Source organism: Thamnophis sirtalis, unplaced genomic scaffold (assembly GCF_051295495.1).
Source record: "Thamnophis sirtalis isolate CommonGarterSnake01/CBP01778 unplaced genomic scaffold, rThaSir2_p1.2 scaffold_5, whole genome shotgun sequence".
Taxonomy (NCBI): domain Eukaryota; kingdom Metazoa; phylum Chordata; class Lepidosauria; order Squamata; family Natricidae; genus Thamnophis; species Thamnophis sirtalis.
This window is the reverse complement of record NW_028261385.1, coordinates 73,823,048-73,846,850: the sequence shown is the minus strand read 5'-3', so window position 1 is coordinate 73,846,850 and position 23,803 is coordinate 73,823,048. Positions and strand designations below refer to the sequence as shown.

At 43.4% G+C, this 23,803-nt stretch overlaps 2 protein-coding genes across 2 annotated transcripts in view; both read right to left on the bottom strand.

The window, feature by feature from the left end:
- Nucleotides 1-23,803, bottom strand: part of UHRF2 (ubiquitin like with PHD and ring finger domains 2) — an 87,709-nt gene that overhangs the window by 27,287 nt on the left and 36,619 nt on the right. The window contains exons 4-5 of the mRNA XM_087716059.1: nt 7,494-7,712; nt 1,604-1,713 (exon numbers count right to left, since the gene is read on the bottom strand). Of these exons, the coding sequence (XP_087572185.1) occupies nt 1,604-1,713; nt 7,494-7,712 (329 nt within the window). The remainder of the gene's footprint in view (nt 1-1,603; nt 1,714-7,493; nt 7,713-23,803) is intronic.
- On the bottom strand, nt 12,283-23,612 carry LOC148045428 (uncharacterized). The gene is made up of 3 exons (XM_087715194.1): nt 23,271-23,612; nt 21,836-22,725; nt 12,283-12,740 (listed from the first exon to the last, which is right to left on the bottom strand). The coding sequence occupies exons 1-3, from the start codon at nt 23,408-23,410 to the stop codon at nt 12,283-12,285; spliced, it is 1,488 nt and encodes a 495-aa protein (XP_087571320.1). The 5' UTR covers nt 23,411-23,612.

Genomic DNA, 23,803 nt, shown 5'->3' with positions numbered 1-23,803 from the left:
TGGCTTCCTGTGGTGACAGCCATCAGGAAAACAAATTGAAATGCAAGTGATTGCAAGCTACCAGACAGTCATTCATTCAAGATCATGAACTATGAAGTGTTTACTATTTGTTACTGGACAGAATATATTTGCGGAGAGAGCTGCATCACACATTTTTTATGTCTTGATGCACATAAATACAAAGTCAGAGGAAACATTATCATATTATTAAAAATGCATATTGTCTTACTGATTTCCCAAAATGCATGTAGAAAAGTTTTAATCTACAGGAACACATAGTCCAATATATATAAACAAAGAAAAGCACCCCGGCATCTGGGGAGATAGAAAATTAATATTGGAAGACTAGATGAAGTTTGCCTTCCAGTAAGGGATCTTGATAACTTATGTCACTTGGATCCCCTGTAAACATGGCAGAGAAGAGTTAGTCTCTAGACTGTTGCTGGTGCATTAGCTGCTCCTTTAGGTGGCAATTCAATTCAGCCTTCTGAATTCCTTGCATTTGTGGTTTTATATTGGGGAAGAAAGAGTATCTTCCTCTTGATTTCAACCAGTATCTGGTCTAAGGAGACACCAAAAGGCCTCTTTCCTTGAGGTAACTGGAGGATAATACTGACTTAAGAGGCACCAAGATAGAAACCAGGAGAATGTTAAGTTCTAATCCTGAAAGCCGGCTAGGTAACTTTGGCTCACTCTCTCTGCTCAGTCTAACTCACCTCACAAGATTATTGTGGGGAAAATAGGAGAAGAATATTAGATATTTATTATTATTATTATTTTTTATAAATAACTTGAGGCAACCAATATACCTAATACCCCTTACTCCTTATTTTTCCCACAACAAGTGTGTGAAGTGGGTTGGGTTGAGACAGAATGACTGGCCCAAAATCACCCAGCCACCTTTTATGCCTAAAGTGGGACTAGAAATCACAGCCTCTTGTTTATTTGCCTGGTGCTTTAACCATTAGGCCAAACGGATTCATTTGAAACTGTTGCCTGGAATGTCAAATCACACTGGAAAAAAATACTTGCACTGAGTCCCTGGTAGGCAGTTTTTCATCTATCTAAAAACTCTTTCCTTCCTCACTAAGGACCTGGGGAAAAGATAGTTCTTTGGGCAAGTGGAAGAGAGCTACTTGGGCTGTTGATTATGTCTCCTAGAGAAACACCTGTTGAAGAAAGCCTGCCCAAGCCATCTGAGCATTCTTTCAATATGTCCTCTTCCTCCTATAATTTCTTTTCTTTCCTATAAATTCAATCAAGCAGTAATTTACTATAGTAGTCGGGACTGAAGAAAGGCCGTAGGATTACTCTCTAGTGCCACCTTGGGCCTATAAAAGACAATAATTAACAAAGGAGGTTGGCTGAATAAGCAACATTTAAATATATGGCAGTGAAAGCATAAATGTGCAAATCATTGTATTCTGATTTTCTTTACATATATCTTTCTCTACAAATATCTAAATCACATTGTAATATAAAATTATCTCTATGAATTGTATATGTATTGAAGAATATATTAATCAAATATATTTCTTTTAATAATATGTTTAAAATACTATTCAAAAATGGGAAACCTTTCATGGGCAGACTAAATACCTACTTTTGAACTCTCCATCTGCAAATGTCAATGGATATGCTCCTGGTTTTTCAATCTTGTATATTTCTTCTATAAAACATAGTTTGCAATCATTTATTACATCTTCTGGGCTCCTGAAAATGAAAAAACAAAATATTCAACTCAATTTATCTCAGTCTTTTGTTAATGCTATTCAATGGGACACAACATAAAATTACTGTGCAGTATACATTATATGCTTGAAGAAGATTCACGGACTGAACTAAAAAGTAAATAGAAGCATGCTTCAAACTCAATTCTGAAATAGCAATATTATAATATTAATCCAGAAAATAAAGCACTTTCAAATAAACTCATATGATGCCAATAGAAATGGAACCAAGTAAATAAGGAAACTAATATGCTTGAGGGCATATATTTTTAAAGAGCCAAGAATATAACATATTTAGAAATCAGGTGAAATCAAAGAAAAAAATTAAAGAAACAAGATATTAGCATAGCTGACATCTAAATTAGAACTGTGAAATTAAAAGATGAAGACTTTTGATTTTAGATCTGATTTATACTGGACAAGCAAAATATGTTTATTTATTTCTGTGTAATTAAATGTACAAGCATATTCAACTCTAGCAGGAAATACTCTTTATATTTTCAGAGTATAATACTGGATAGTAGTTTAATTAATGAAATACATTTTCTAGTTAGCCTTCCTGTCACTATATAATATTGCAAAAGTTCCATACAGAGAAACATAAGCTTACCAATCTAACTTGCTTAATTTTTCATCTTCAAAACATCTTCAACAAATGTTTTGTTGAAAACAAAGCAAAGCAAAACAAAACAAAACAAAACAAAAAACAGGATAAACTTGCATAAACCACATCCCTTCACATAAATCCATTAATATCTTATGCTGCTTTATGGGCAAAGCTACATATTCAAATCTAGTTTTTATCATGAATTGCCACACATTACTTAAACAAATTGCCAGCAATAAAGTTTGCCTAAATTTGAAATATAATTCATTCTTTTCCTTATGAAATACCTGTAATTGCTTCTTTATTTAGGGCTTTTTAATAATTGAAATAGTAACTTAAATAATTAAAAAAGTAATTTACTCGTTCATTTATTTCATATGGCTACTAACTTGCTAATTGTAGCATCAATTAAGTGGGCAACAATGATAAGTGAATACATCAGGATTTATAATATAACTTAAATGTAAATTGCTTTTACATTTTCTTCAGCATTACCAATCATTAGCTTTATACATTTCCAGGCACAAAGGACTGTAGTTATTTCCATGAATAAAACTTACGAAGAACTTATCTTTTCTAATGTATTCAGGGAGATATTCAAGAGTCTTCTGATGTAAGAGAAAATAAATTATTTAAGGTTTAACTATGCTACTTTCTGCTATTATCCTTTTTTTTTTTTTGCAGATGCGTTCATTATATTTATTATTCTTTCTGATTTTACAAAAGGGCTGTTCTCTTTCAGGATATTGGCAGTCCTCTGCTACCACAATGAATATCAATACATAGCCAAGATATTTCATTCCGCAGGATTATGAGAATGCTGAAATAAGCATAATCTGAGGGAAAGAAAACTAATGAGTTGGTGACTTGTTTCAGCTCTCTCAAAAGCTTGTTGCAAAGTGGAAAAAACATTTAAGCTGAGGAGAAAGGGGAAGAGCACATACATCCACCTCCTGCTCTTGCCTCTTGTCCAAACATAACACTGCTCTGCTAATTCAGCCATTTTTTCGGTGCTGAGTAATTTCTCTTTTCTTGCCAAGTTCAATTCTGAGACCTAAGTCTACTTCACATTTGAGAACACTGATTAACTAGAGAGAGAATTCTTCCTTCTGGAAGGCAAAAATTACCACAGTGAAGTATTCCATTTGCATACTCTTTATTTCCAAAAAGCCAAAATGATCTGGCAAATCAGAAGGATAACATGGTTGAAATGTTGCTTCTTGCTATGTTCCTGAAACATAGAAATCACTACAATACTGTCATATTTCTGGTGTATCATTTCCTTTGTAATTTCATGGTATTTCTAAAAACCAAAATCTAAGCATCTTAATTTCTATATAAGTTGAATTAATCTGTCCCTGAAGCTAAAAAACCAGACCTATCATTATGAAAAAAATAGGCTGTGATTTACGTTCAGTTATCAAAAGTAAGCCTATAATGAACAGAATTTTCTGCTGAGCCGATTTCTCCAGAATTGTAGTTTACGTATTTCAAATAATAGCTGGAAAGAGAACAACATGAGTTAAAGCATGATATAGTAGTTAAGGTGTTGACCCAGAGGCAGAATGGGCGTTGGCCTTATCTGATACGCCCATTCTCTGGGAGGTGGAGATAGCAGCCAGGAATGAAAGGGGTTTACTTCATCTGTCATCCAATCGGATGTGACAACATGCCTCCTCTCGTAGCTTCTCCAGCTTTTTGACAAAGGTGTTGCTGCAGACTGACGTGTGGCGGTGAAGAAATGTCTCCTATCAGGTCCAGGACCGAACACCTATCTGGGTGGGGCTGGATGATATCTCCATCTCCCAGAGAATGGGCATATCAGGTAAGACCAACACCCATTCTCCATAGTGATGGAGATAGCATCCAGGAATGGAACATACCAAAGCCTGGCTTGTCCTTATGGGTGGGCCACAGTCCAGTCCAAAGTCCCATGAACTGTGTACTCTCTGCAGAACCTGCTTACCAAAGACCTCCTCTGCAGAGGCAAAGATGTCCAACTTGTAATGGTTGATGAAAGGCGATGGAGAGGCCCAGGTGGTGGCTCGACAGATTTCTTCTATCGAGGCCTGTGTTGCTCATGCTGCAGTCATTGCCGCACACCTGGTAGAGTTGGTGGTAATATTTCTTGGAGGTGGTAAAGCTGTAACTCATAGGCCTTTGCAATGTAAGCCCTGATATGTCTCAAAGAAGATGGGGTAACCTTGTTGCCCATCGTGGACGGCTGAAAGGAGACGAGCAAAGACTCTGCCTCTCAAAGAAGAGGTCCTTCTGATGTAAATGCGGAGAGCCCTCCGTACATTTAGCATGTGCTACTTCCGCTCCAGATGATGAACAGGTTCAAAGCAGAGGTTTGGCAGCACAAGCTCTGGGCTCAGGGAAACCAAGACAAAGGATGGGTCCAGCCACAACACCACCTTGTCCAAGTAAAACACACAGAGATCTTGTCTAACAGACAAGGCTGCCAGCTCCAAAACCCGCCTGGTTGATGTGATGGCCATCAAGAACGCCACCTTAAAGGTAAGGTAACACAGGCAGGTAGTCAGTCCTCAACGATTCAAAGGGCCCCCCGGTGAGGGAGTTCAGTATCTTGGTGAAGTCCCACTGGGATATCTGAACAACCGGGGTTTGAGGTTGGTAGCACCCCTTAAGAACTGTCAGATCAAAAGATGGTGGGCCAGAGATTCCAATGATCCGTATGTCAAAACTAAAGATAGGGCTGCTACCTGTCTTCTGAGAGTATTGGGGGATAGTCCACTATCAAGTCCTTCCTGAAGGAAATCCAGGACCCAAGGAATGGAGACCTCTGGTGAAGATGAGATCCTTACTTGAGCACCAGCAGCAAAAGGCTCTCCAGGTGGCATCGTATATACAATTAGTCAAAGACCGTAGTGATGCCTGCAACGTCTTGATGACCCTGGTGGACAGATTGTCCTTGCTCAGGACCCTCCTTTCAATCGCCAGGTGGTCAACTGGAGCAACTGAGGGTCCAGGTGGACCACAGACCCCTGACTGAGTGAGCTCTTAGTTGGAGGGATCCTCCAGGGTGGAGTCATGGAAAGGTTCACCAAGTCTGTGAACCAAGGCCTTCTGGGCTAGTGGGGCACCAGGAGCAGTACCTCCTCCTCCAGCATCTTCCTGATGACTCTCTGGGTGAATGGAAGAGGATGGAAGGCATACAGTAGCTCTGAAGGCCAGACAGCAGAGAGCAGCTTCCCCCTCTGTCCTGGGGCTATGTATCTGGCATAGTACCTGGGCAGCTGGCTGTTGTCTGGGGTGGAAAAGAGATCGACTACTGGAAGACCAAATCGTCTGTCAGTTCCCAGAAAAGGTTTGGGTAGAGGCACCACTCTGCATGGTCGACTGGAGCTCAGCTGAGCCAGTCCACATGTACATTTGCCACCCCCAACATATGTTCTACCCTAATGGACAGAAGGTGTATTTCCGCTCAGAGGCCCAGCTGTTTGGCCTTGAGCATGAGGGACCAGGAGCAAGTTCCGCCCTGGCGGTTGATATGTACCTTTGCGATCGTGTTGTCTGTGAAGACCAGAATGTGCTTGTTCGCCACATTGTCCTGGAAATCAATGAGGGTCAGATGGATTGCCCGCAGTTTGAGTCAATTTATGTTGTGACTCAAATCCTCCTGAGACCACTGACCTTGTGTTATCAGCAATTGTAATTGAGCTCCCCATCCAAAGAGGCTGGCATCGGTTGTCAACGTCAGTGGTCTGGATCTCTGAACTGGAAATATCCAGGGACAACTACCACTCCAGTGACCTGATTACCCCTGGCAACATCTGCACCTTGTCCAACGAGCAGCTCCTACCAACCCTTTGATGTGGTAGGAGAAACCACTGAAGGCATCTGCTGTGGAGCCGAGCCCGACTGAAAAACAGGGCACCATCTTTTCCAGCAATTGGGAGAGCTGGAGCAGCGGTACCTGACACTCCCTCCATAGGTGGCCTGCCAAAACCTGTAGACTGGACTGGCAATCTTGGGAGATTTAGACCATGCACTCTGTGTTATCTATGATTGCTCCCAGGTGCACCAGATGAGTTGTTGGGGTGAAGTGGCTCTTGCCTAGGTTTATGGAAAACCCATGGTCCTGGAGAACCTGAAGTGTGAGCTCCAGGTCTTTCTCCACCTGTCCTTCCAATCTGCACTGAAGAAGGATATCGTCCAGGTAGCACTGGATCCTGACTGGCATGGGTTGGAGCTGCCCCGCTAGGGCTGCGAGCAGCTTGGTGAACACTCTGGAGCCGATAAAAAGCCAAAGGACAGGGCTCTTTATTGATAATGCTTCCCCCATAGAAGAAGCGGAGACACTGCCTGTGGGCAGGGAGGATGGGCACATGCAAGTATGCCTCTGTGAGATCTACCAATGTGAGGAAATCGCCATCCAGAATGGTCTGGAGTGAGTGAGTGATCTTGAACTCTCATAGATAATGTGATGGTTCAGATGCTTGAGGTCTAGAACTGCTCTCCAGCTCCCTGAGGCTTTTGGGACTATGAACAGGAGGGAGTAGAACCCCTGACTCTGTTGATCCTCTGGAACTGGCTAGATCGCCTGAATTTCCAGAAGCCCTTTCCGTTGGAACAGGAGGCTGCTCGACCTGCTCTTAAAGAGAACCAGCCTCCGAATCAAACCCTTGTTTGTTGTTTTCATTTTTGCAGGAGTTGAGAAATATCCAGAAATGGAGAATTTAAACACACGTCTTGTCCTAAGAAAAACTGAGGCTAAAAGCTGGGAGGAGCTACCAGACGAGACGTGTTGTCACAGTAAACCCCTTTCATTCCTGGATGCTATCTCCACCAGTATGGAGAAAGATCCAGATTTTAGTCCACTCCCAGCCATAGAAGTGCATTAGATGACTTTAGACATGTCACTCTCTCTTTATCCAACCTATCTCACAAGTTATTGTTCTAGAGAAAAAATGGGAGGATAGAGGACTATGTATGCTGTCTTGAGTTCCAAAATGAAAGTAGGGATATAAATCTAATATTAGAAAGACAGAGCAGTATTGCGTTTAACTTCTTGCTATAAAAAAAATACCATTGAAAGAAATTACAGGTTTTGTGCTATATGAGAAGGTTTTATTTACTGAAATAATGTAAAAAATTTAGATAGATTGCAGTATCAATCAATAAAATCTTACCCCAGCATAATTTTGGCATAAGCCTCTTTGTTAGTCCTTGAAATTTCCCTCAAAGAGGTAATTTCTGCATCAAACCAGAATCCTCTTTCTTCTGGACTCTCTACGTTGTAATTAACCATCACCATATCACCTACATGTAATTCATTCCATTTCAAAATAGTTCTTGCTCGAGGCCGCAGATTATGGACAGTCATTTCCACAATGCCACTTTCTGGGTATCTTGAAGAAAGAATGAAAACAAAAGTTGTAATAACCTCAATATCATAATGCAAATTCTTAATAATCTATATAATACAACAGTGTACCACCCTTAAAAATCAAGCCCATAATGGATGGGAATCTGCTTTTGAAACACAGCAGGATTTTACTGTCAATGTGAGGAGTGTTCCCCAAAGACCATTAATGCACATGAAGGATTGTAAAGATGCTTAAAGAATTTCTCAGTGGTGGTTTTATATTTAAAAATTATGAGACACACTGATGGGACTGAACTAGCTTTTAACTGTAACACATAAAATAAAAATCACTGGGACATCAATATAATTCATTGACAGAAAAATGCTTTTATTTTCTCAATGTGACTATAAAGAAGTGAGCATAAATCTGAATAACTATCTTATTTTGAGATATATAGAAGAACAGTAGATTCACTCCAGTTCTAAAAATGTATTTGTAAATAAGCCCTAGTAATTTCAGTAAAACATAAGTTTTAGAATTTCAATGTTATTTCAGTTTCCATAAATAATGATAACAAAAGATCTGAAGAGGGATCTAAGGCTGTAATTAATGTTTCAACAATAGTGGCCTCTGAAGTTCCCTGAAGCCTCCGGAGGGCAAAAAACGGCCCAATATGCAAACCAGAAGTTTGAAAATGGACTGTTTCCGGCCTTCAGACAGCCTCCGAGGAACGGGGGAGGCAGTTTTCGCCCTCCCCAGGCTCCTAGAAAGCTGTGTGTGCATGCGCAGGCACTAAGTTATGGGGTGGGCACAATAGCATGCATGCTTGTGTTTGGCACCTGAGGTGAAAAAGGTTCGCAATCACTGGTCTAGGCTAATATTGAAAGACTTTAGATAGACATTTTTACATGTAAAAACAATTACAAGTTTCAAACTTCAAATATATATATCTATATCACATCATTAATAGTTATCAAAATGATTACAGCTTTAATAGATTTCTGTTCTAAGAGATAGAAAGCCAAGATCATTTGACTGCATGAATTTAATTGTACAATTACTTATAAAAACAGATTGAATATATTTTTGAAAACTTATCTCTGAATCAGTAAAACAAACAAACAAAATAAGATCTATTTATATAGAAAGGGAACAACTGCTTCTCCACGTTCTATGTTGCAGATTAACACTCATGATTATGTCATACAATCACATTTATCTCTGCTTATATCAATTATCAAAAAAGGCTTTTATAAAAAGATGAAATACAACATCACTGGAATTAAATATCTAACCACTGAATTCTTTTCTAGAATTCTACTTCAGTAAACACCTTTTATAATGATGCATTTATATAAAATAAACATGGGGATCTTTTAGTCCATTGGCCACTGTATTCTCCATCTATCCATCCCCTCTACTCAAGATCTTCCTTCCTATAGTTCATATTTAGAAGATGAGCTACTTTCATACCAACAGCATGAAAAAATAAGGAAATTGCTTATGGAAGAAAAACTCTTCTTGCAACAAGGACAGCTCCAATTCCTTTCTCTACTGTATAATACAGAAACTTGTTTCTCATCTTTTCCGTTTGTATTAAACAGAAAATCAGTAAAGCATACACAGCAGAATGGATTGTGATTCTGCCTTCGGGAAAACAGATCCTGTGTCCCACAATCAAAGTAGGCCTTGAATGTAAAAACCATACAAAATGTAACTCATATATTGTTTTAAAGCAATTCATCAATAGGCAGAAACTAATCTAGATTCTTTATTTCTGCATGCCAAGTAGCAATGTAAAAAGGCCACAATGGGGGTAAAAATCCAAATAAAGTACACATAGCTCATACTAATGACTTTGAAATCTTGTGATACTAAGGAATTTTTAATATAGGCGAAAGATAAAAATGTGGAATCTAATGAAAACTGTATTTATTCAGATGAATTACATATTTTCTCAAATGTTTTGGGGCAGCGTACACATAGAACAATAAACAAAATATATTTATCATAAAATATAACATTAATGCAAACATTCCAAGCTATCTTATCAAAGAGGTAATCACATTGGACAGGAACTCAAGTCCCCATGTCTGGGGAGAGAAGAGATGCCAGGTCTTTAGAAAAGATAGTTTTGGGTTGGGTTACCCAAATCTGAGGGTAATGCTGTTCCATAGGACATACACAATGACAGAACAGCATTTTTAAGAGATGAAAGATATGCCAACTGTTGGATCTTATCATCAAATAGGCAGAGTTACAAATAAAACCCTTGTGTATGAAGGGTTTTAATGGTGAATAACCAGCACTCTGAATTCCACCCAGAAGCCCACTAGCAATCAATGGCTCACACAGTTAAGGTGCATAACTCCTCATGTAGCTACATTCTGAACTAGTTGCAGCCTTCGAGAGCAGCCTTGGAATGTATGTTGCTATAATCCAAATAAGAGGTAACTAACACATGAATTACAGTGAGTAGGGCCTCTCAATCCAGGAAAGGGCACAAATAATGCACAATATAAAATGAGTAGAGGACAGAATGAAAGGCCTTGAAGGATAGAGGAAAAACTGCTTCCAAGGCGATGGTCACATCTTGACTCTGGAACAAAAATACAGCTTAACTTGAATAAATGTTTCCAACAAGTTATAGAGGTGCAGATTACAGACTCAATAATTCCTCTGTAGAACTATCAGCAGCTCCTTGGGAGTTTGAGCTCCTGACTTGGTGCAAAAAGAACATTCTTTGTTGTGGTTTTTTGATGATGTTTTTGATATTAGATATCCATAAGAGAAAGAAGTACCGAGGTACCTTACAAATCAAGAGTCAAGGGTTCGATCTCTCCCTATCTCCAACACTAACTGGAACTGATCCTGGAAGAAAAATTACCACAAAACCATATCTTCCTTTCCAACCCCCTGAGCTGGTCCAGAAGCATACCATGATTGGTGGAAATGAAGGCACTGAAAAATCAAAGAAAACTAGGATAGATGCACCATTCTCATTCCAGTCCTACCAGAGATCATCCAGAAGTATGATCAATGTCATCTGATACTATATCCAAGCCTATAGGATTTAATTGCCTATATCTGGAGACTGAAAGGTCTCCAGATAAACTGCATCCATATAATCTATTGACAGACCACCTTCTCAATAATCTTGTTGCAAAACACAAGCTTAAATATAGGCCAGAAATTATCTAACACTATTAGATACAGAGATCTAAAGAAGGGGCAGACCACTAACTCCTTAAGAAAAGATGAAACTGCCTCTTTGCTCAAGGATGAATTTCCCACTACCACCATTATATCCAATCATACATCATCTCCTAGGAGGCCTTGACAGCCAAGACAGGTGGTTATACTCTACGCTCCAAGGACCATGTCCACTTCCTTAGGACCAATGGATTCCAATAACCACATAAGACTGTGCTTCAGTCAACTTAAAGGACATGCACAGCTGGAGTCCAACTCAAGATAAAGTGATGATTCAAAGTTATTTTATCTAATAGATGTCTTGAAAAATCTTCACAGTAGTTGTTCAGGTGATCTTCTGACCCATCCTCCCAAGGAGATAAACAGGGCTGCAAAACATCAAGCAGTAGATGTAGTAAGAGTGGGGAAAAGACCATTGGTCTTACCTGAATGGTAGTTCTCTGTGCGCTGCAGGAAACTCCATGCATGGGTTATAATTTCTGCCTATTAGCCCAGAGACTGAGTTTGAAATGTTTGGACATGCCTCCTTGGCTTGACTGATGTCTTAATGGAGGCTGGAAGGACACAAATAGGCCTCAGTTTGCCAGAAGTCCGCTGTTCTCTTGTATCGATGAACTGCTTGCCTGACATCTAGTTTATGCCATCTCTTTTCCGCAGGGTGAACAGCTCTGGGGCAAAAATCCAGCAGGATATCTTCTGTGCCCTGTGAAATCACATATTAGCTTTTGGAAGAAAGGATGGGTCAAGCCTGAGGATGATTCTGTCTGGTTGGATGAGGCACATACCGATAGTGCTGCCATCTCTTGAGATTCTCCTCGCCAATGTTATGGCCACAAGAAAGGTTATTTTGATGGTCAGGAGCCTGAGACTTGTAGAGCTCAATGGCTCGAAAGGAGGAGATGTGAGAGGTTGCAGAACAAGAGAGATTCCAGGACGGGTATTATGTATTACAGGTGGCTGGAGATTGAGAGCTCCCCTGAGAAAACTCCGTACCAGAGGGTGTTGCGAAAGTAAACTGGAGCCCTCAACCGATAGGATGGTAGCTATAGTGGCCACCTGCCTCTGGAGAGTGCTAGACAATAGGCCTTTACTTAGTCCTTGCTGTAAAAAGTCCAGAACATGAGGTACAGTGGCTGACAGAGCGTCGATGCGAGCTCTCATACACCAGCTGCTGAACGCTCTCCAGCATGCTTCGTAGATCCGGGAGGTGGATGCCTGGATGGTGGAGATGATGCCCCCAGAAAGGTTGCAGCACGCTAAGAGATCCCTCTCAAATGACAGGCGGTTAGCTGGAGCCACTGAGGATCTGGATGCTTCATCTCCCCCTGACTGAGACTCTGTCCTCCGGTATCCTCCATGGGTGGGACATGGACAGGCTGAGCAAGTCCCCGAACCACAGTTATCTTGGCCAATGTGGAGCGATCAGTATGAGCTCCGCCCCCTCTATGATCACTTTCCCGATGACTTTCAAGATGAGAGGTAGGGGTGGGAAAGCATATAGAAGGCCTGGTGGCCAACGGCTGTGAAGAGCGTCTGTGCCCTCTGCTCCTGGGCTCTGGAACTGTGAGAAAAACCTTGGCAGGTGAGTGTTTTCCAGGGTGGCGAATACGTCCACCATTGGCTGACCGAACCTCCAGGAGATGTTGTGGAAGAGATCTGGGTGCAGGCACCACTCCGTGTAGTTGATCATGGCCCTGCTCAGCCAGTCTGTTTGGATGTTGGCTGTGTGTGATATATGTTCCACCTGCAGGGAGAGGAGGTAGGTCTCTACCCAGAGACTCAGACACTCAGCTTCATGCATCAATGCCATGGACTGAGTGCCGCCCTGGTGATTCACATGTGCCTTGGTGATAATGTCTACATCAGCAAGAGGACATGGCATCTGAATATGTGCCTCTGGAACCAATGGAGAGCCAGATGGGCAGCCCTGAGTTCCAGTCAATTGATGCTGGTATCCAGCTTGTCTTGTGACCAATGACCCTGGGCCAACTGAATTTGGAGATGGGCACCCCAGCTGAACAGGTTGGCATCTGAGGTGACAGTGACCTGATTGGCTTCCCTGAACAAGGTTTCCTTTTGCACAGCCTGGAAGGTCCACCATTGCAGGGATCGGACGACTTTATGTGGCACATGGATCTTCACCACAGACATGGAGGTGCTGACTCTGGTGCGAAAGAAGGAGCCATTACAACAGTCGGGTGTGAAGGCATGTCCACGGAACAAGGTTGATGCATGATATTAATTTCCCCAGGCGGTGAGAGCTGACAGTGTCCATAAGGACTAGTATGCTTTTGTGGAGCTCCTGGGAAAGGAAGACCATGGATACTCAGTGTCGATCACTACCCCTAGATAGAGAAGGTGGGTGCTGGGAATCAGGTGGCTCTTCTCTGTATTCATGGAGAATCTGTGATTCACCAGGGAGCGGAGTGTAATTCGAAGGTCTCAATATGCCTGGCATCGGGAAGACAACTGGATCAGATGTCATGAAGATAGCATTGTAGACATATCGGAACTGACTTGAGTTGGGCTGTAACAGCTGCTAGCAGCTTGGTAAATGTCCTGGTGGCCAATGAAAGGCCGAAAGAAAGGGTCCTATATTGGAAATGATGATTGGCATAACAATCTCAGGAATCTCCTGTGGGAAAGTCGGATGGGCACATGTAGATACGCCTCCTTGAGGTTGATAGACGTCAGAAGGGCTCCCTTTTGAATGCAGGCAAGGGTGGACCACAGAGATTGCATCTTGAAGCGCCTGTATGGTATATGTCTGTTGAGGTTCTTTAAATCCAGAATGGCTCTCCATCTTCCCGAGCCCTTGGGAACCAGGAAGAGGATGGAATAGAACCCAGTTCCTTCGTGGCCTGCTAGAACAGGCTCTATGGCTTTGACGTCCCTCAAGTGACAAATCTCTGCCTCCAAAAGCCCTTTCTTCAGGGAGTTCTTTGGAGTGGGACACCAAATAAAGTGAGGAGGGGGAGGGGAGACAAATTCCAGGGTGAGACCTAGATGGACAGTCTGCAGAACCCACATGTCCATGGTGGTTGCCTCCCACTAAGTTATGAAGAACTGCAGACGACCACCAATGGGAGTGTCTAGGAAGTCACTTGGACTTCCTAAAAGAACTATTACTGGATCCTCTAAAGGATTTCCTGAAATATGACTGTTGTTGTTACTGCCTGCCCTTGTCTCTGAAGGACAGTCTATCATGGTAGCGATCAACTCCCTGGAGTAGCTTCGCTGATACCAATGGGCCAGGAACCCAATGTCAGCTGCACGAAATGGCTGCTGATGAGGGTAGGGAAACATCCTGCAGTCAGACCTCTTGATGCTAGAGGGCAAGACTTTCTTTTTGTCCTTTGTTTCTACAAGGACCAGATCTAGTGCCTCTCCGAATAAGTTACCTCCCTTAAAGGGAGCTTACGCCAACCTCCATTTAGATCTCATTTCAGCTTGCCAGTGTCTTAACCAAGCCATCCAACAGGAGGGTGACATTAGCGACCAATGCCCGAGAGAGTGAACTTGGCCCTGTTCAAAGTGGTGTTGGCCAAGAACTCAGCAGCTTGTTAAGATCCTGACGTAGCCTAGTGTCCTCAGGTGGAATTATGGCCAGAATTTGACACATCAAGGATGCCTTATTAAAGAAAGAGGCAGTAGTAGTCGCCCTGATTGCCCAAGCTGAAACTAGATGGGCTTTGCGAAAAGGTTTCCACCTTTTTGTCCTCCACAATATCGGAGGGAATGAGAGCCGAGGACGTAAGGGCAGCTACTGGGCATCTATCTTTGGCCATTGGAGGAGAACCTCCAATTCTGGAGCCACAGTGTAAAAACGCCTATCCGTGCTGCTGGGAGTAGCAGAGGAACTAGGCTGAGCCGATTGACACTGAATAATGTCAATGAACAATTTTGGGGAAGGAATGGATTCTTGTGTGGCTGCAGGTTCAGTGAATAGCCATTCCTGTGTCCTGTGGTTCCTTGCAGGACTTAGTGGAATCCCCCATTCCCCCCAAATTAGTGATGGTCCCAGCTTTGAATAGGAGAGACTTAAAGAGGGTCGGAGTAAACAAGCCCATGAACCAGGCTTTGTCAGGCGCCAAACCTTCAGCTTACGACTGCTCTTGGTCATCGACCTCTCCTTCCACTAAGATGGAATCATCGCTGTGGTCAAACTGTTGGGCAACAGAACAATCATGCAAGTCCAAAGTATCCACCACCGGTGGTTCCTGTCTATTGGCAAGCATGATAGTAGAAAAAGTAATGCGTTGTGACCTACAGTGAAATGCAGCTTCGACGCCCTGGAGAATGGCCTCAGCGATGTAATCTCGCATTTCCTGTGTGATAGAAGAACCAATGTGCCCAGAAGGCTGGACCACTGGGGCAGAAGTGGATGTAGAAGGAGCTGGCTGTTAAAGGGATCCTGCAGACGTCCCCTCCTTGGAGGGAAAACAATAAAAGGGCACAAAGGAATTCTCAAAGCAAGCCGATTGCGCAGATTGAAGAATGTGCACATCAGGTGAGCGGTCACAATGTTGTCTACCTGCCACTGGTGAAGAAGCCTGCACGGTCATAGATTTGCTGGCCTGCAACGCAGCCACCTTTTGAGCTTTAGCAAACTGTTTTTCAAGTGCTTTTTGATGTCTGGAAGAAAGTTTATCTACAATGGATGACGACTTAGGTGCTGACAAATGTCTTGTGGATTGTAGATGCCATGGCACAGTAAAGAAGATAGCCCCTAAATGGTGGAAAAGGTGCTCTGGCAGATCGGCAGCCTCCCAAGATGGCGACTGGCAAGGAAACAGCCCCCAAACAGCGGGAACGGCTGTCCGGAAGATTGGGAACCCAAAGAGCTCCCTCTGCCTCATTACGGCAGGCAACTGAGTAAAACCGCCACTTGCGATCGAATTGTGAGCAGCGTGGCTAGGAAGGCAATTACTTATCTCAGCTGCCGCCGGCGTGTGGTTTGAATGGCTACCTGGCCTCCAGCTATCTGGCAACCATTCAGGAGCGCTGATGGTGTCCCTGGGAGTCTTGATGAATTTAGTTGATGCTGTAGATATTTTCCTGTCTGTTGAAGACTTCAGCGTAGTGTTATTTCAAAACTCTGACTGTTAACCTAGAGAGTGATTGAAGATGCGTCTCTTTGGGCTAGACTGAGTTAAGAAACTGACATCAGTAAAGCCAAGGAGGCGTGACCAAACATTTCAAACTCAGTCTCTGGGCTAACAGGCAGAAGTTATAACCCATGCATGGAGTCTCCAAGCAGCGCACAGGAGAATAGCTGATTGCCATTCTACAAACATTCTTACCCATGTTTGGTTAGACTACTTGTTGCCTTACTCCAGTAAAGTACAAGGCATCTCTTCTGTTATTTCATTTTTTGGAGTTACTGTAAAACCAAAGGATCTTTTGTGATCCGTGTATATAGAAAGATCATGCAGGTACAATATAATCCAAAACTTCAACCACTGTATCATTCCAAGAGAAAACTAAACTTCAGTTGAATTATGCACTGATGTTTGGGAGCTTTCCTGTGTTGGCTCTGAAACCTATAGGATTTATCCAATGGGCCAATCTAATGGATCTTTCCTCTCTGCCACAGGGAGCTGATATAAGAAATTCTAAAGCAATTAAAAAGTTTTCTGTCGATGACAACACCCAACTTCTGATCAATTCCCCACTACCCCGAGACAAAAACAGATCTAACATGTGACCGCATGTTACCTGAATTGAGCAGTAGGCCCTCAATTATTTGGATCATGTTCATGATTGAAATATGCAATTTCAGCCCTGAAGTTTTTAGTGTTGAGAAAATAAAAGGCCTGAACTAATCGCCCCTGAGTCATTATCATCCAACCTGGAAAGCCTCAAGCAAAACATCTTCTAGTCTCTGAAATTCCATCCTTCAAAATGCAAGTCACCAATGTCTTTATAAAATAAGACACAGGAATCATTATTTTTTTCCATGCATGAAGCAGAAACGTATTCTCTCCCTATCTCTCTCAGCAGGGAAATAAGCCTGTTGTTATTTATATAAAAAAATGTTCCAATTTTCTAGTGTTCATGTATTATTCAGTGGAAGTTCTTTCTCTGGCAAGGCTTCACGCATTTGATAGCACTGGATGGGGAGAAGTGCAATGTAGTCCCAGTGAGGAGAGATAAGTTTCCTCACTCTGCTGTTTGGAATAATGGTGTACAAAATATGAACTGGACAAAAGGAATTGTTTCATATTACAATCTAGGTACCTGTAGAAATTCAAGTCAAGTATGAAAATTAAAAACAAGGGTTTCATTTCTTTCTTGATTTTTTCTTGTTATTTTTTAAAAACTTAAACATCTAATTTGCTGCACAAGAACATGTTTAAAACATTCACATGCATAATCAAAAGAAAAGAAATATATAGTTAATAGTACTAGCTAAGAAAGAAGCATAATATTCTTCATATAATCATAATATTTATTCACTATTTAGTACAGTAACATGTATAGTAACAATCTCAGGCCCTCATCATATATGAGCAATGTATATCACCTGAACTGAGCTCTAAGCTGTTCACCAAAGTGAAAGAGTCTGCAACAGGGCATTTCAATAAGTTAGAGCAGTGGTCCCCAACCCCCGGTCCGTGGACCGGTGCCGGGCCGTGGAGTACCTGGCACCGGGCCGCGCAGCGGCCGGGGGCCATGATCGCTCTTTTAAATCCGCTCCTCTTAAATGCATTTCTCTCCCCCCACCTTTGGTCCCACCCTCGGCTCTCTCTCCCTCCCTCCCTCGCCGTCTCCTCCCTTCTCTCTCCCCCCCTCCCGCACCGATCCATCACCAGGGAAAGAGAGAGTGAGAGAGTGAGAGAGGAGAGAGAGAGGGAGAGAGGGAGGGAGTCAAGAAAACTGTTCCGGCCGCCTCTGAAATGACTCAGTAACTTTTGCGCTTGGATCTGCTTTTTCAAACCTCCCCCAATCATCATCGCCTTCCTTCCCGCCCTGCCGCGCTTGGTCTGGCTCTTTTCTTTTTTTGCTCTCTCCTCGGCTTTTCCTGCTTTCTCCCTGCAATTTTGTCACCCAGATGCATGCTGTGGTTCGAGAGTGCGGCTCGGTTTTATGTGTCCGCTTCTCTCCCTTTCTCTCCACACACCCCCCACCTCCATTTAATTATTTTTTTTAAAAGAAAGAAAACCGTAGTTCTGCCAATTGCAAAAAAAAAAAAAAGTGTGTGTGCGTGCATATCTGCCGGCGGGTGTGTGTTTGTGTGGTGTGTGTGTGTTTGTGTGGTGTGTGTGTGTGTGTGTATGCACGCGCGGAGAGAGACTGGTTGGAAAGGAAGGACAGGACTGGCGGTGTGTGTTTCTGCAGCCCCTCCGGTGGAGGCTGCACTAGCCGTCAGATCTGGTGTTTTTTTTTTCCCCTCTCCTTTTTCCGGCAGGTCGTTTTAATCCTTGCTAATTACTTTCTGTTCTTCGCTTGCCAGCTTCCTTCCCACCCTCCTTCCTCCTCCTCCCCCCCCCAGCCGGGTGCGCCTCCCCGCTTTTACTCCCAAACAGTTATATATTTATATATATATTTATTTTCTCTCTCTCCACGGCATTCGCGTGCGCGCGCTCTGTTCTTTGCCCGCCGAATGTGGTGGGGAGGGGGAGGGCGGGCAGAAAGGTTGGTCCGGGTTGAGGGTTCAGGATGGTCTTTGAGGAACATAAGTCTGTCCGGGTGGGGGGGGCATATTAAAGCACTTTATATTTATGTAATTGTATTTTATTTTGTAAGGCATGTTTAAATACAATAAAATAAAAGTTGTTTAATCAAAACAATCTGATATATAAACAATCAATGTGTCGTCGCGAACAACGCCCTCCCACCCCTGCGCGCGCTCAGCGGGCCACGGTAAAATTATCAAAGGCTGACTGGTCCGCGGCGATAAAAAGGTTGGGGACCACTGAGTTAGAGGACATAATAAACACCAACTCAAATTTCAGACCACTAATAAAATTATTTATCTATCTTCCAACTTCCATTTGCTTGTATTATATATTGTTCTAAAGAATCAAATAGCAGAGTTATCTGGAAGACTATAAAGGCAATTTACAGAAGATAAACACAAAGCTGTGAGAAAACATACTGTATTTGTACTAGGATTACATATCAGCTAGCCAAAATTCAGCATCTAAAATCTGTAAGAAAGATAATTGTAATATGTTTTATAGTGGAAGAAAACATATTTATTTTCACTCATGCTAAATTAAGGAAATTATCATGGGAGAAAATGCTATAAAAACCAAGCTATGTTAAAACTAGTGGATTGGAAGGGATAGCTGAGCATAATGTTCCTTTCATTTAAACCACAGATTGAAAAATGAAAAAATGCCTTTCTTCCCATGTAAAAATGTATCTTATTAAGAAACATTTTTAAGTTTAAGTAAATGATTGTTTACCCCCACATCCAAACAAACTTTCATGAACTCCCAAGCCAAAAGGGAAAAGACAAAACAGCTATTAAGGACAGCCATAAGTCGTCAAAGGAAACAGGGTTTGAAGATCATGGGGATGGACATAAGGAGGTACAGAGAATAAATGTGAATATATTCAATGTTTAAAAGTCCAGCAAATTCAATATAGATGGATGTCTTTCCGAAAGCAACCCTACCAAGCCTGTTTCTAATTTTAAATATTAATGTTAACATAGCAGAACCCTCGTGTGTGCTTCCATCTCTATGGAAACCTTTCTTAGCAATTGGTTACCCATTAAGAAAAGACCATCAGCTTTCTTTGACCACAGACTGCATTTTATAAGGCGATGCAAGCAAAAAATGTTAAACCTGTAATTTAAAAAAAAACCACATACACCTTTTCCGAAGCAAAATATTAAAATCTCTCTTCATCCTTTTCTTACCTGTTCTTTAGTTAAAGATAAAGACATTACATTACATTCACCACTTGAATCCACAACAAAACCCTAATCTCCATCTATCTATAAATTATTTGGAAATTTAATATATGTGTTAATCTTATTTTCTTTAAATGTACACCAATTATTTATGCCAGATCTAAATCTTAAACATAGTTTTCAGCTAACATAATTTAATGTTGAAGAGATTTGTTTTTAAAAAATGAGTTCACAAGAACAGTCTCTCCCATCAACCTATATAACATAAAACATTAATGCAAGAGAGCTATGTATTAACTAGGGTGAAAAAGATTGGCACATTAGGTCTAACAATCAGGACCATCTGCCAAAACAGGGAAAACCAAGTCAAAGCGAATTTCATTTTATCCCAAAAAGCTAATCAGGAATGCCTATGCTGAAAAGCACATCATTTTTCAGTAAGGGATACTTTTGTGCAGGGAGATTATTGGAGCACAGTTGTTCTATAAAATATGTACCTAACACAATCATTGTAAAGGCATAAATGCAAAATTTATGCATTTATATTTTCAGAATTTCATATTTACAGTATTTTGCTTTTCTTATGTTGAATGTCTTACACAAATGCTCCAAAATAATCCTCATAAAGATGAACTACATAAATGCAAATAACATGACAGAATATGAACAGTACTTTTCTCCTAGTATTCATAAATGTACAGGTGAAACTTAAAAAATTAGAATATTGTGCAAAAGTTCATTTATTTCAGTAATGCAACTTAAAAGTGAAACTAATATGAGATAGACCCATTACATGCAAAGCAAGTCGTGATTTGTCATAATTGTGATTATTATGGCTTACCGCTCATGAAAACCCCAAATCCACAATCACAGAAAATTAGAATATTGTAAAAAGGTGCAATATTCTAGGTTCAAAGTGTCCCACTCTAATCAGCAAATTAAGCCATAATACCTACAAAGGGTTCCTGAGCCTTTAAATTGTCTCTCAGTCTGGTTCAGTAGGAATCACAATCATGGGAAAGACTGCTGACCTGACAGTTGTGCAGAAAACCATCACTGACACCTCCATAAGGAGGGAAAGCCTCAAAAGGTAATTGCAAAAGAAAGACCGTTGGCTTACCTGAACGGTCGTTCTCGGGGCACTGCGAAGAGAGCCCAAATGCCGGGGTTAACACAGCCTATCTGCCCTTGGACTGAGTGATGATTTTCTTGACCACGCCTCCCTTTGCCTGCACATGCTCAATTCGAAAACGAAGGAACCGTCCTGTAATCAATTACAGTCAATACAGCCACATCGTTCAAATACAAACACCCGGGTGGGTTTGGGCTCTCTTCGCAGTGCCCCGAGAACGACCGTTCAGGTAAGCCAACGGTCTTTCTCCAGTGCACTGCTCAGAGAGCCCAAATGCTGGGACATGCCCAAGCTATTGAGTCCCAGGGTGGGGAAGCGCCGAAGCCTCTGGCATTTCAGCCACTCTTTGTAATACTCTTCTGCCAAAGGAGGCTTCGGCTGAGGCAAAGGTGTCAATCTTATAGTTTCTAATAAAGGCCGTGGGGGAAGCCCAGGTGGCCGCTCTACAAATGTCTAGGATAGAGGCCTGGGTTGCCCAGGCTGCAGACGTTGCAGCGCTCCTGGTGGAGTGAGCGGTGATTCTTCTCGGAGCCGTCTTGCCCTGGTGCTCATATGCCAGTTTGATGCAAGCACGTAGCCAACGTCCCACAGTGTGAGAGGAGACCTTGCGGCCCAGGGACGCAGGGAGGAAGGAGACAAAGAAAGCCTCTGACCAGCGGTAGTCCTTTGTTCTCTTTACATACGTGCGCACGGCCCGTCTCACGTCCAGCTTGTGCCACTCACGCTCCTTAGGGTGAGAAGGATGGGGACAGAAGTTGGGCAAAATAAGTTCTTGAGTCCTGTGAAACAGGGAGTTAATTTTCGGAGCAAATGACGGATCAAGTCTCAATATTACTCTGTCCGGGTGAACTACGCACAAATCCTCCCTGACAGAGAGCGCAGCAAGCTCGGCTACCCTGCGAGCGGATGTAATGGCCACCAGGAAAGCGGTTTTGATGGTGAGGTAGCGCAGACTGGTCTTTTTCAAAGGCTCAAATGGGGCTTTGGTCAGGGCCTTAAGCACAAATGGAAGATCCCACGACGGATACCGGTGAACAGTTGGAGGGCTGATGTTCGCTGCTCCCTTGAGAAAGCTCTTGATCTGGGGAAGCTGACTCAGCGAGCGAGAGGAGCCCTTTGCCAGGATGGTAGACAACGCTGCAACCTGGCGTCTGAGGGTGCTGACTGCAAGGCCCTTATCCAGACCCTCTTGCAAAAAGTCTAGGGTCTGGGGGATCGAGGCTGAGGAGGCCTCTATGTTCCTAGTCTTGCACCACCGTGAGAAGGCGGCCCAGGTGGCATCGTAGATTCTAGTCGTAGAGGGCTTCCTGGACGCTTGGATTGTTCGAATGACCTGGTCAGAGAATTTTTGCTTCCTCAGGAGCTCCCCTTCAAGTGCCAAACGGCTAGCTGCAGCCACTGGGGCTCCGGATGGGTGATGGCCCCCTGGCTGAGGGCAATCTTGTCCCGGGGGATTCTCCAAGGTCTTTGAACTGAGAGGCTGACCAGGTCTGCGTACCAGGGCCTTCTGGGCCAGAAGGGAGCCACCAGAATGAGGTCTGCCTTTTCGGTCAGGAGCTTGTTCACCACTTGAGGGATGAGCGGAAGTGGAGGGAAGGCATACAGAAGTCCCTGAGGCCACGCTGACCTCAGAGCATTTGTTCCCTCCGCCTGGGGCGAGTGGTAGCGACTGAAGAAGCGTGGGAGCTGTGTGTTGTTGTGTGTGGCAAACAGGTCTACCTGTGGCTTGCCGAACCTCCTCACGATCTGCTGGAACAGGTCCGGGTGCAGGCGCCACTCCGAGTGGTCGATGCGTTGGCGGCTCAGCCAGTCTGCTTCCCGGTTGCTTACGCCGGAGATGTGATCTGCACTGAGAGAAGCCAGATGACGTTCTGCCCACCTGCCCAGCGCTTCTGCCTCGAGCATGAGGGCCTTTGATCGAGTGCCCCCTTGCCGGTTTATGTGCGCTTTTGTCGCCACATTGTCTGTCATCAACAGTACATGAGCCCCTCTTACTAGAGATGCGAACTTTCTCAGCGCTAGGCGAGCTGCCCTCAGTTCCAGCCAATTGATGCTGTGGGCGGCCTCCCTCTGAGTCCATCGGCCTTGGGCTAGGTGGCCCTGACAGTGGGCGCCCCACCCCAGGAGGCTGGCATCCGTGGTGACAACTAGTCTCTCCGGCTCCTTGAACAGGCAGCCCTTCCTGACTGCCTTGGACCTCCACCATGCCAGAGACCGGATCACTTTTCGTGGGAGCCGAACCCGCCTGAGTGAGTTGCTGTTCCTGGCCCTCTGCACTGGCAGCAGAAACCACTGCAGCTCCCTGGCGTGAAGGCGAGCCCAGGGAACCACCCCCAGGCACGAGATCATTATCCCTAGGAGCTGGGACAGCTGAATGATGGGTACCGACCTGGCAAGGCTGCAGTGCTTCACTCTGCGTCTCAGGTTCGACAGCCGGTCTGGCGAAAGAAATACCTGGCAGGAGGTGGAGTTGATGACCGCACCCAGGTGCTGTATACAGGTGGATGGTCGGAACTGGCTCTTCTCCATGTTGACAGAGAAGCCATGGTACTGCAGGGTCTGCACAGTTAGAGAAACATCGCGGTGTGCCTGCTTGGTGGTGAGAGAGTGAATGATTATGTCGTCTAAATAACATTCCAGACGAACCGGATGGTTGCGGAGATGAGCCGCTAGCACTGCCAGAATTTTGGTGAATGTTCTGGGCGCAGATGATAGCCCGAAGGGAAGAGCCCTGTACTGGAATGCTTCCCTTCCGCGTAGAACCTCAGGAACCGCCTGTGGGCCACATGGATGGGGACATGCAGGTAGGCCTCTTTGAGATCTATTGATGTCAATAGGTCCCCCTCCCTCACACAGCCCAGGATGGAGTGGAGTGACTGCATCTTGAACCTCTTGTAAGCCAGATGCTGATTTAGGCTCTTG